General features: G+C 45.4%; 1 protein-coding gene across 1 annotated transcript in view; it reads right to left on the bottom strand.

Annotated features, from left to right (window-relative positions):
• The window catches only part of Tex14 (testis expressed 14, intercellular bridge forming factor), an 83,015-nt gene extending 73,880 nt beyond the window's left edge, over positions 1-9,135 (bottom strand). The window contains exons 1-5 of the mRNA XM_050156906.1: positions 9,059-9,135; positions 6,722-6,852; positions 6,002-6,115; positions 3,691-3,814; positions 2,091-2,269 (exon numbers count right to left, since the gene is read on the bottom strand). Coding sequence (XP_050012863.1) covers positions 2,091-2,269; positions 3,691-3,814; positions 6,002-6,115; positions 6,722-6,834 — 530 coding nt within the window. The 5' untranslated portion in view covers positions 6,835-6,852; positions 9,059-9,135. The remainder of the gene's footprint in view (positions 1-2,090; positions 2,270-3,690; positions 3,815-6,001; positions 6,116-6,721; positions 6,853-9,058) is intronic.
• Between the last annotated feature and the right edge of the window lie 4,185 nt (positions 9,136-13,320).

The raw sequence follows: 13,320 nt of genomic DNA, 5'->3' as shown, positions 1-13,320 counted from the left end.
CCAGCTCATTGGAGCCCCTATTTGTCATAGATTTTTGAGTTTGTTGTTGGAACCACAAAATAGGACAATTTTTTTCTTTAAAATTGTTGTAACTTCTGTATGCACTTTGCTTTAAACAAAACAAAACAAACCATAATCCGAGGGAGACCTGTGATTCTTGAGTAAGGACTTGTTCTCGGCATCTGGGATCCAGCAGTGAATAAAACAGATTTATGTCTCCATTAAGCTTTGCATGTAGTGACAGCAGTATATTACTGGAGAATGTCAGCAGCAAAATCATGCTCAACTCAGAAGCAAAGCACGGGGAATGGGAGGCAAGGGGACAAAAGAAGAAGATGATAAGCAAGCAGGGTCTGTCCAGTGGCTAAGAGCAGTGTCCAGAACAGAACAACGTGGTGCCAAAGGCTCAGAGCTCTGTATGTCACTGAAGATGGACAGCAGAGGCCCTCTGCCTCCTAGAGCCTGGCATGGATAATTACAGCCAATCTCTGGCCTACCCTGTAGGAAACTAAACCCAACTACCAGTGTTTGAATGAGGGAGCTGTTTGAAGTGTCTCGAACTGTACTTGGGTCCCTTGAGAGCACAGTATGCCTTTGTTACTCAGCAGAAGATAAGGCTCACTGTGCCCATTACCTCCTCTCTTCTATAGCTAAGGTACATTTCTGAGCCTCCATTCAATAAGAAGGTGATTGGTTCTGGCCAGTGCAAAGTGGGAAGCTGCGATGTGCCACTTCAGGCCAGCCCCACATCTTACTATGTGCCCTCTCTCTCAGCTCTCTCCTATTCCACGACTAGCAATGAAAAGGATGCAGTGGGCAACTGAGGCCTTAAGGGTGACTGGTCACTAATGGTAGAAAGGTATAACAAGACCCCTTTCTTTTTTAAAGTTCTTGTTGTTGTTATTTGTTTTTTGAAATAGGGTTTCTCTGTGCAGTTTTGAAACCTGTACTAGAACTTGCTCTGTGGACCAGGCTGGCCTTGAACCCCTCCTGCTTCTGTCTCATGAGTGCTAGGATGAAAGGTATGTGCCACAAATGCCTAGCAACAAGGCCCAGTTCAACACACATCAAAGATTACAAGGTAAGAACATACAACTCGGCACAGTGTGGTGGCACACACCTTTCATTCCAGTACTCGGGAGGCAGAGGCAAGATCTCTGAGGCTGTCTACAAGCACAGAGTGATTTCCAGGACAGCCAGAGTTACACAGAGAAACCCTGTCTCAAAAACCCAAAAGATAATATACTACTCTGTTGTACCAAGTGGAAAATTTTAGAGTGCATATACATTGGCTAATACAAGCATGTTACACGTCTATGAAAATGAGACTACCCTGAGCAGAAGTAACTTCCCAGCCAGATGTGGCAACACATACTTGCAACAGATCTTGAGAGGCGGATGAAAGAGAACTGTAGGTTCAAGTCCAGCCTGGACTAAATACTGCTGAGCTACACATAAGAACCCATCTCAGAAAACAAAAAGGAGGACTGGTGAGAGGCCTCAGTGGAAAAAGTTCCTGACAGCAAGCCTGATGAATTGAATTGCCCTCCCCTCCCCTCTTTCTTTCCCTCCCTTCCTTCCTTCCCCCCCCCACAAAATGCAAAATAATTTTTGTTTGTTTGTTTTTCTAGACAGGGTTTCTCTGTAGATTTGGAGCCTGTCCTGGAATAGCTCTTGTAGACCAGGCTGGTCTCGAACTCACAGAGATCTGCCTGTCTCTGTCTCCCAAGTGCTGGGATTAAAGGTATGTGCCACTGCCCAACTGCAAAACCAATTGTTAAGCAATCTAACTATAGCCTTTGCAAACAGCTTCTCTCTCTCTCTCTCTCTCTCTCTCTCTCACACACACACACACACACACACACACACACACACACACACACACCACACACACACACACACCGCAAAACAAACTTTAACAGTCTATCTACAGCCTTTGCAAATAGCCTTTGAATTTGGTAAATCTTTCTTGCTGAGAGACAGTTTTCCCACCAATTAGGAAACCTGAACACATTAGATTTCAGCACTATAACAAAGGTCTCCCAGGGAGTCCCTCTTCAGAAAGAAACTACACTGGAGGCTATATCTACCTTTCCATCATGTATTCCAGGTTGGTCAGTCTTGCTTGTCCTGCAGAGACAATGTGGACAGCATAGGAGCTAAGGGAGCGATGGACAAAGCCTCGGGAATGGAGGTAGATCAAGGCATCGGCGATCTGGAGCAGTAAGTGCACAATCACTTCCATGTGCAACACTGGGAACTGGGACCTCTGCAAGCAAGAGAGAAAGTTCCAAAACCAAAAGGAAAGACCTCCTGGTGTCATTTCCAAAGTCTCTTCATTTGATTCTCACACTTCCTGGTATTCTCATTCAGCAGATGGGGAGCCTAAATATCAGTGAGTTAAGTGACTGATCTATAGTTCCACTGATCCAGGCTGCTGCCTCTAAACCTCAGCACCTTTCCTACAGGTGAGGTGCTTTATATAATGACGCATTAGAAGAAAGTACTCTAAACTTGGTATGAGCATTCCAGCTTAACCTGGGAAACTGCCAGTAAAACTGCCCTGGCACCTCCCTAACCAGCACTGTGGCTGGGAGAACCTGGAAGCTCAAAGGACTCTACAAGTTGCAGAGAATCAACTCAGCTTCCAGCCCCATCAGATGAAAAGAAAGACTCTCTGCAGGGTCTCTTTACTCCCAGCCACAGCATTTAGAAGAAGGCCACGAAGAAAGAGCTCCTGGAAGTCATATCCTGGCCCAAAGAACACTTAGCTACAAGATCATGGAAGATATTCCTTCATCCCAAGGAAATCTGAGAGGTGAAAAGGAAAGCGATAAAGGTCTCTATGTAACAAACCAGGACAGAGCACAAGTAAAATGTAGGGGGAAAGAACCTGTGGCCAATGGCTCAGCCGGAATCGCATTAATGTTTCTGGCTCTCTTGAGCTATTGAAGAGCTGTTTTTAAGAAAAACAAAAAAACAAAAAACAAAAAAAACAAAGGCGCAAGACTGAGAAGCCAGGAATTGTGGCACATCCAGCACTTTGGAGGCTGAGTGGTAGGAAGGTCATGAGTTTGAGGCTAGTCATGGTTACACAGTTAAGCCTGTCTCAAAACAAAACAAGGTCAACTAGATGGTTCAGCAGGTAAGGGCGGCTGTGATTTAAGTCTGACAACCTGCTTTTGTTACCCAGAACCCACATAAAGGTGGAAGGGAGAACCAAGTCTACAAAGTTATCCTCTGATCTATAACTGTGGAATGTTATGCACCACCCCCTGATAAATTTGTTTAATGAAAGAAGGAAAAAGAGGAAGACTATTATTGTATCATGGCCAGTGAAGTGGCTCAGAGGTAAAGAAAGGTGTTTGCTCCCAAGCGTGGTGACCTGAATTCAATTCCTGGAACCCTCTGCAGAAGGAGAGCACGCCTTCCAACAAGCTGTCCTCTGACTTCCATAGGAATAACGCAGACGGACAAGACATACAAATCAATTGACCAACCAATGTGAAAAACATTAAATCACATTAGTTCAACGTTTGCTTATCAGTCTTATCTGGCATGTTACACCACATGCAATTCATGAAAAAAATTTACAGATTCATCTCCTAAATGAGAACTCTGCAAAAATGGCAGGGATGAGGGCGGGGAGCAGAGTAAGGCACTGGGGAAATCTATAGAAAGACAATTTACTCGTTCGTGGAGGACACTGAACAGGGTGCCGACTGTGATACGCTCATACACCAGGCGAATTTTCTTCAGGTCCTGGGACAAACACACAGCCATCAGCTGCAGCAGGTTAGGGTGCCGCAGGTTGCTACAAAAGATAAAAATCTTCATTAGGGACAGGGCAGAGGGGAGCATGATGAAAACACAGGTGATAGTCTTTAAGTCATCTGAACACATTCTAAACAAACTCCACTTATAGCCGGGCATGGTGGCTCAACCTATAATCTCAGTACTCAGGAGATAGAAGCAGGAGAAGCTCAAGTTCACCCTCTGCTACACAGTGAGCTCAAGTCCAGTTTGGGATGCATGAGATCTTGTCTCAAAAACAAACAGCGCAGAAAAACAAAAGCCAACAAATCACAACTTATATGCATCATTTTTTTTAGAAAATAAAACGAGTTCTGGAAGGGAAGACATCTATTGGAAGATGCTGAAAGTTTAAGAGTTATCAGTGGTGCTGGGCAGTGGTGGCGCACGCCTTTAATCCCAGCTCTCACAAGGCAGAGGCAGGCGGATCTCTGTGAGTTCTAGGCCAGCCTTATATCTACGAGAGCTAGTTCCAGGATAGGCTCCAAAGATACAGAGAAAGCCTGTCTTGAAAAACAAACAAAAAGAAAAAAGGAAAAAACAGGAAAAAAAAAGAAAAAGAAAAAGGCTGAAAAAATGCAGACTGAGCAAGATAGCAGCACTCCTCCATGGCCTCTACAGCAGCTCCTGCTCGCAAGCTCCTCCCTGTTTGAGTTCCTGTCCTGACTTCCTTCAATGACGAACAGCTATATGGAAGTGTAAGCTAAATAAACCCTTTCTTCTCCAAATATCTTTTTGGTCATGGTGTTTTATCACAGCAATAGAAACTCTGACTGAGAGCCTGCATAAGCTGCATACATCATCGCAGAAACACACCCTCCTACTCACTTTAGAAAAGCAGTACCCAAGCCAGGCAGTGATGGAGCACAACTTTAAGCCCAGCACTTGGGAGGCAGAGGCAGGTGGATCTCTGTGAATTCAAGGGCAACCTGGTCTACAGAGTGGGTTCTAGGTCAGCCAGGGTGGCTACACAAAGAAATCCTATCTCTGACAAACGACAAGAACTGGAGAGATGGCTCAGTGGTTAAGAGCACTGACTGTTCCTCCAGAGGACCCAAGTTCAATTCCCAGCAACCACATAGTGGTTTACAACATAGTGCTCTCTTCTGGGGTGCAGGCACACATGCAGGCAGATACATAATAAATAAATCTTTTAAAAATTTTTTAAAAATTCAAAAAAACAGCAATCAATGGTAGAATTTTCCTAGAAAGTTGGTACCCAGCATCACGCCAAAGCACACACCATGCCTACCTACCTGTGTAGGTCATTCAGGCTAGTTTCTTCAAAACAAGGGTTTATTCAGGAGCTAGCTCAGTGGCCTGGTATGAAATCATGAACCCAGTGTCTGACTCACCAAGAACTAAATAACATAACTCTAGAACTTCAGGAAGCCTTTGGAACTGAGATTCATGTCCTCAGTAGTCGAGATGTGGTTCTTATGGAGTGCTATGCTCTATGAAAGCAGGACAGTCGTTTGCTCTCCAGATGGGTACCAGTTCCCAAATGGAGCAGGCCTCAGGGGCCACAGCAGAAAAAGCAAATGGTTCTGGAGCCTGTTCATCTGAAGACATGAAGTTATGGGACAGATGATAGAATTGAGCCCCTTACCATCACAATCCACACACGTCATACTATCCATTAGTGTAGGGCCCGGGTCTGCCCTTGTTCGTGGGGTGCATTTGCGAGGACAGTTTCTGGTCAGCTAACTAAGCATCCTGTTTGTTCCTGTGTTCTCCCTGCCCTGCCTGGTGATTAGCTGTATGGCATTGCCTCCTTTGTTAATATGGTAATTTCCCACCTGCCTGGGCGGAGATCCTTGTGCAGCAGTTAGATACATAAGGATTCCCCAAAGTCTGAATAAACGACATTCGGCTGATCTCCTTTCACATGACCCTGGTCTCTTTGTGTGTTCTTTCAATCTCCAGGCCCTTGCCCGACTCGCATATGGTACAGTGGCACGAACTGTACCGAGGGTGTAACACAAAATCTGGTGTTACACATTAGTCCCTCTTTCTCTTCATAAGTGTTGTTGTTTGGAGATAGGGTTTCTCTGTGTGACAGCTCTGGCTGTCCTGGAACTCACTTTGTAGACCAGGCTGATCTTGAACTCTAGAGTTCTGGGATTAAAGACGCCAGTCACCACCACCCACCAGCCCTGTTGTAGGTCTTGTTCTTGGTTCTTCTTACCTGCTGTGCTCCTGCTCAGCAATCAATAAATCAGCCAATCTCAGTCTGCTACAATGAGGGTGGGTAGGGGGGTTCAATTCCTTCACTGTGACTCTGCTCCTGTTCCACACTAGGCTAAAAGAGGCGGAGATAGTGCCAAGAGAGGGGTTGAGCAGTCACTGCTTCAGTGAACCAGGTTTTCCTTCCCACAGACCCAGAAACCAGGCTCACACAGCATCCCTACTATCCCTTAGGGAGCTGGATCCCCCCCCACCAACTCCCAGGGTTTAAAGCAGCCTGGAGAATTAAGCGAGGAGGCAAAAGTCACGGAAGAATTCAAGGGAAGAGAATAATCCGGTAAGGTTTTTCTGTTAGACAGTGGTGACAGCAGTGTGGCTGATGGATAGGGCAGTGGTGATCGGAGAAGAGAGAATAGTTACGAGGCTGTTAGGACAGACAGGAGCCAGCTGTTCTCTGGATAGCAGCTAATTCATAAAGTCTATGGACAGTCTGCTTGTCACAACCGAGGGGGCCATGGACAGCTGCTAAAGACCCAGTGTGCAGAGATCAGGCTCATTCCTGAACATCCTACAAAGCACAGGTCTGACCACAGCTAAGAATCATCTATCCAAAAATGTGCAGTGAGAACCCCTAGTTTACACCTATGAGTTCTGTTTGAGGAGAAGCTATCAATCCACAGGTAGCTACTCTTCCCAGGGGACACTGGCCACTCCCACTTACTTGGTCATGACCATGTAGGGGCCACTGAAGAAAGAGAAGGTAGGCTCATCATCAGCTTGAATCACTTCCTTTTCTCCAATTACTGGAAGAGATCCTGGATATGTGAGCTGCATCCCTGGAGTGAGATAAAACTGAAACCAAGGAATAGCGTCAAAATGGGAGGAAAAAAACGGAAAAGCAAAATACCTGCAGAATCTTGTCACTTTCAAGTAGAGCTGTTCCTTACTTAGTAAATGCACCTATGTACTATCTTTGTTGGTGATGTTTGACTGATCTTTGAGACACGGTCTTACCATGTAGCCCAGGTTGGTCACAAACTCCAAGAGATCTGCCTGCCTGCCTGCCTTCCCAGTGTTGGGATTAAAGGTGTGCCCCCACCATGCCCAGCTGTACTACCTGTTTTTGAGTAAGATCTCCATATGCAGCTCACATAGACTTCAAATGCATGATCTCCCTGCCCTTACCTCTGGAGGACTGAGATTATAGGAATTACCATCTCATGTAACTTCTGGCCTTACTTTTTACAATGACACATTCTTCTAAAGGGTAGGGGCATAGGCATGATCCTACATGATCCACAACTGACTTTATACTATTTTGAATCTTGTAATATTCTTTCCCTTTTACTGAGGTGGTTCACAGACAGTAGTCCGACGTCTTGCCTGTAGTGATATGACTGGGACTGAGGGGATTGTGGTAGTCTGAATGAGAATGATGTTTGGTCCCCAGTTACTAGAGCTGTTTGAAAAGGATTAGGAGATGTGGCCTTATTGGAGGAGGTGTGTCACTCACTAAGTGTAGGTTCTGGGGTTTCAAAAACTCACTCCATTCCCAGTCAGCTCTCTCAGTTTTCTGTCTTGTGTTTGTGGGCCAGATATAAGCTCAGCTAGCGCTCTTGCAGCATGCCCACCTGCCAGATGTAAGCTCTCAGCTAGCACTCTTGCAGCATGCCCACCTGCCAGATGTAAGCTCTCAGCTAGCACTCTTGCAGCATGCCCACCTGCCAGATGTAAGCTCTCAGCTAGCGCTCTTGCAGCATGCCCACCTGCCAGATGTAAGCTCTCAGCTGGTGCTCTTGCAGCATGCCCACCTGCCAGATGTAAGCTCTCAGCTGGTGCTCTTGCAGCATGCCCACCTGCCAGATGTAAGCTCAGCTGGTGCTCTTGCAGCATGCCCACCTGCCGGTTGCCATGCTCCCTACCATAATGGTCATGCACTCTAAGCTTCTGGAACCATGAGCCCCCAGATGAAATGCTTTCTTTTCTAGATTGCCTTGATTATACTGTTTTGTCATGGCAATAGAAATGTAGCAAACAGGCAGTGGTGTCGCACGCTTTTAATCCCAGCACTCAGGAGACAGAGGCAGGCAGATCTCTGTGAGTTCAAGGCCAGCCTGCTCTACAGAGTTAGTTCCAGGACAGGCTCCAAAATCTACAGAGAAACCCTGCCTCAGAAAACCAAAAATAAATAAATAAAAATAAACTATTTTAAAAAAGAAATGCAGCAAAGACAGAGACCTACAGTGACCTCTCCAGAATTGAGGCCTAGGTGAGCAAAAGTGAATATAACGTGTGCTGAGGATACAGCATAGTAAAGCATCTGCATATCGTGCCAGACGTCCTGGGTTCACCCTCCACCAATAGCAGGGAAAAAGCCAGAATTCTTTTTGCCTTCGCCCTCACCCCAAGCACCTTGGTAAAAAACAATAGAGACTAGAAAAGCAAAGATAATTTGTTCCCTAGTGGGGTCACGTTCTACACACTTCCTATCTTGCCAGAGTCATTCAAATGAATTCTATATGGTGTTTATCATTTATCAGTAAAGACAGGAACACTAAGAAATATCTTTCCTACAATGAAAAGGAGCAAAGAAGAAAAAATACTCGGAGGCTAGGAGGGAGGAATTGAGGGCTGAGATCACATACAATTCAGTGACGAAGCACTTGCTTAGGATGCAAGAGCACTTAGAAGTTTCTCATAAAGGTCCCAGACCCTCTCCCTTAATAACGAGGCAGAAAACTGTTCCAGCTCTATGGGGTTGCTCCCCAATAACCTTGCCTCTGAGGTTGCTCCCCAATGACCTTGTACAGGTTTAATAAGTACAGCTGAAGTGCTTTTAATGAATTGAGGAATGTTTTGAGGACAAATAGTATCTCTGAATAGGGCAGTTTGCACCTGTGATCCCAGTTCTGGGAAGCTGACGCAGGACTGCTCTAAGTTTGAGAGCCTACCTCAAACCATGCCCAAAACAGAGAAGAGCTGAGTAAGGTGAAGAGATGTGGTCACATGATTCTCTAGCTAGACCAGCAAACCTCGGCTATGAGTAGCAACCTCTTACCTTTCCAAAGCCAAAGCTGTAGATATTTTGGGCAGAAATGATTCCAGGTTTCAGCTGTCGGTTAGGAGAACTATTTGGACTCCTAGAAACATTTAAAGGAGAAAAAGTAAGAATTTATCATTCATATCCAAAGGGAAAGCACTAACCCAAGGTTTCAAGACTGTGTAATTGTTGTCATAGTCGGCTTCAGCCATCAACCCGCCACAAACCTAGAGTCACTTGTAAACAGAGCCATCAATTAACAACCTCTCCAGACCAGACTGGCCTGTGACCAGGCCTGTGGGTCATTTCTTACTTTTTGAGTTGCGGGGGGCAGGGGAGTGGTTCAAGACAGGGGTTTCTCTGTGTAGCCCTGACTATCCTAGAACTTGTAGACCAAGCTAGCTGCAAACTCAGAGATCTGCCTGCCTCTGCCTCTTGAATACTGGGATTAAAGGCATGTGCCACCACCACCCGGCTATGGGTCATTTCTCAATTGCTAACTGATGCAGGAGGGCCCAGCCCACTGTGTGTAGAGAGCCATTCCTAGGGAAGTGGCCCGCACCGAGTAAGAAGTGAAGCTGAATAAGCCACTGGGAACAAGTAAACAGCGTTCCTCCCTGGTGCCTGCCTCTGCTCTTGCTGGAGCTCCTGCTGTGATGTTCCTCAGTGAGGAACTGCGATCAGGAAGCATAAACCAGATAATCACTTCCTCATCAATCTGATTTTGTTATGATACTTATCTCAGAAACAGAAAACAAGCTAAGGCAGCTAGCTGTCTTTGCACTACTGACCTTTTTTTCTTTGTCAGGTCTTTTTATCAAGCCCAGGCTGAGATCTTCTACCCATTCCTCAAGTGCTGGCACTGAGAAGCACAGGTTCTTTTGGAAGTATTAGTTTGGTTGATATAAGAACTTAAAAGAAAATTCTTTCAGCAGCTAAGAGCACTGACTGCTTTTCCAAAGGACCCAGGTTCAATTCCCAAAACCCACATTGCAGCTCCAGTTCCAGGAGATTTGACACCTTTACACCAATGCACACAAAATAAAGTTAAATAAATTATAAAAAAATTAAAAGTTAGGGCTGGAGAGATGGCTTAGAGGTTAAGAGCAGTGCCTGCTATTCCAAAGGTCCTGAGTTCAATTCCCAGCAACCACATGGTGGCTCACAACCATCTGTAATGAGATCTGGTGCCCTCTTCTGGCCTCTAGGCATACACACAGACAGAATATTGTATACATAATAAATAAACAAATAATTTTTAAAAAATTCAGAAGAAAACTCAAGGACAATTTGCTGAAGTTTGAAAAAACAAAACAAAAAACAGGACAGGCAAGTTGGAGAACTCTGCAACTTCACTGGGGGAGACAGGTAAGAGGAAAAAAGAAATTAGTGATGTTTTCTCTCTGCTTTAGAAAGGATATTGTGGGGCATGGATTATGCTAGAGGAATCGGACACATGCATGGATTATGTTCAATATGGTGCCCAAGAAGAAGCACCTGGCTGAAAATGCCCTTTCTGTTCCCTTTCTCCTGCCTAGCAGCTCTACAGGAATTACAGCTGTGCACATCATGCCAAGCTTGACTTCTTGTTGAGAGTATAATTGTTTGCCAGGCATGATGCTCACATCTGAAACCCTGACCCTTGGGAAGCCGAGACAAGTGGACTACTATGGGTTGGAGGACAAGAAGGGGCTAAATACGAGATCCCTGACTTAACAAGAAAGAAAGAGAAAAAGAGAGAAGAAAAGAAAAAAGAACAAAAAAGTTTTTTTTTTCTTTTTGAGACAGGGTTTCTCTGTGTAGCCCTGGCTGTCCTAGAATTCTGTTCTGTAGACCAGGCTGGCCTGGAACTCAGAGATCTGTCTGCCTCTGCCTCCTGACTGCCACCATACCATGCTGAGTCCTATATTTTTAAATTTTTTAAATATTTATTTATTTATTATGTATACAATATTCTGTCTGTGTGTATGTCTGCAGGTCAGAAGAGGGAACCAGACCTCATTAAAGATGGTTGTGAGCCACCATGTGGTTGCCGGGAACCGAACTCAGGACCTTTGGAAGAGCAGGCAATGCTCTTAATCTCTGAGCTATCTCTCCAGACCCTTTTAAAAATTTTTTATTTATTGTTTTTTAGTTGTATGGGTGCTTTGCCTGCTTATATGTCTGTGCAGCATGTGCATGCTGAACGCAGATCCCCTGGCCTGGAGTCACGGGCAGTTGTTGGCTGCCATAGAATCACAGTCCTTTACAAGAGCAACCAATGCTCTTAACCACTGAGCCATCTCTCCAGCCACCAAACAATTCATTTTCTTTTCTTTCTTAGACAGGGTTTCTCTGTGTGTAGCTCTGGCTGTCCTGGCACTTGCTCTGTAGACCAGGCTGGCCTCAAACTCACAGAGATCCCCTGCTTCTGCCTCCCAGATGCTGAGACTAAAGGCGTGTGCCACCATGCCCACCCTGTCTTTTTATATTATTATTAAAGAGGGTTACCTTAAAGGGCTTGGGAAAAGCAAGCTAGTGCATTCCTATAATCCCAACACCTAATAGGCTACAGTAAGAGACCCATGGATGCTTTGAGGTTAACCCAGGCTACACAGAAAGATCCAAGTCAGCACAGGTTACAGAATTTGTAATCCCAGCACTTAGGAGGTAGAAGCAGAGGATCCAGAGTTTAAGGTCATCCTTAGTCATACATCAAGTTTGAACCAGCCAAGGCTACATGAGACCCTATCACAAAAAGGAGGGGGGAGACTTTGGGCAGCCGAGAGTGGTAGTACACACTGTAATTCCAGCATCCGAGAGGCTGAGGCAAGAGGAATTCAACTTTGAAGCCATCCTGACCTAGTGAGTTTAAGGCCAGCCTGGGCAAAGTTGTACATGTCTGTAGCCCCAATCCTTGGGAGGTAAAGACAGGATCCAGAGTTCAAAGCTATCTTCTGCCACGTAGCAAACTGGAGGCCAGCCTGAGTTATGGGAGTAGGGATGACAAAGGACAGTGGTTATCGACAGGCAGCGATGGCACATGGTGGCAGCAACTGGCACTGAGGTGGATGGCTCTGTGTTCTTCCTGCCAACAGCCACACAGAAAAACAGCAAACACTTCACTATCTTAGCACAGGGGCCAGGGTAATTTTCTCTGTATTCCAACCTTAGAACATGTATAACCAGATGAACATAACTAGTTGACTTTTGAATTATGAAATGAGATGGTGTAATAGACACCCTCTGAGGACGACCTGGGATTCTCACCTCCTGGTGTTTACACCCTCACATTTCATTCCAGGCTGCTCTGCTGATTCAGTAGGATATTGCAGAAATAATGGACTGAGTTACTTGGGTGGAGGAAGGATGGCTTAATGGATAAAGGTGATTGCCACTGAGTTTGATGACCAGAGTTTGATCTCCAAGGTCCACATGGTGCGGAGATATTGGACTCCCACAGGTTGTCCTTTGATCTTCACTCATGCATGATGGCACGTGCACATGCGCACACACACACTAAATAAGATATGACCAGTCACCACCAAAGTAAGATCTATCCTGACTTTTGTCATGATCTCTCTTGGTTCACTGGTTCCGGGGGAACTCTTAGGACATTCAATCAGTCACCCGTGATCCAATCCTAACAATAACGTGCCAGTCATGTTAGTGTGTCATTTTAGAACTGAACCCCCATTTAGGTAAGACTTCAGATGATGGCACCCCCTCCCAACCCATTCTCTTATTCCTGACCCACAGAAAATGTGTGAAATCAGAAATAGTGTTAAATTGGAGAAGTGATTCATCATGCACCAACAGACACAAATAACGGTCAGAGCTGGAAAGACTCTCAAAGCACATCTTCCACAACTTTTCATTTTACAGATGGGAAAACACAGCCTCAAGAGGGGGATCTGCTAGCCTACGAACGGACAGAGGACGTCTGCAAGGACTAGACATAAATGCTGCTCATCCAGCCGCTGGTCTTCCCACTATCACACTCAAACCACCTGCACACCAGGGTCCCATCGACTCAAATTTGACTGGAAACAGTAATAGTGCCTTATAGTTCTCTAGCTTTTAAGAGGTTGGCACTGTGTCAGCCACGCATTGGATGCTCAGCTGATGGTTCAGCAGTTTCAACTCGGGCTGAATGAAAACTAGTCAGCTGCCAGGTGTGATGGCACACACCTTTAATCTCAGCACTCAGAAGCAGGCAGGCTGATTTCTGAGGTCGAGTCAGCTTGGTCAGAACAGTGAATTCCAAGACAATCAAGGCTATGTAGAGAGACCATGACTCA

This window comes from Alexandromys fortis, unplaced genomic scaffold, assembly GCF_014885135.2.
Source record: "Alexandromys fortis isolate MF-2015 unplaced genomic scaffold, M_Fortis_MF-2015_v1.1 scaffold_31, whole genome shotgun sequence".
NCBI lineage: Eukaryota > Metazoa > Chordata > Mammalia > Rodentia > Cricetidae > Alexandromys > Alexandromys fortis.
The sequence above is the reverse complement of the archived record's forward strand: the minus strand, read 5'-3'. Positions and strand labels throughout refer to the sequence as shown.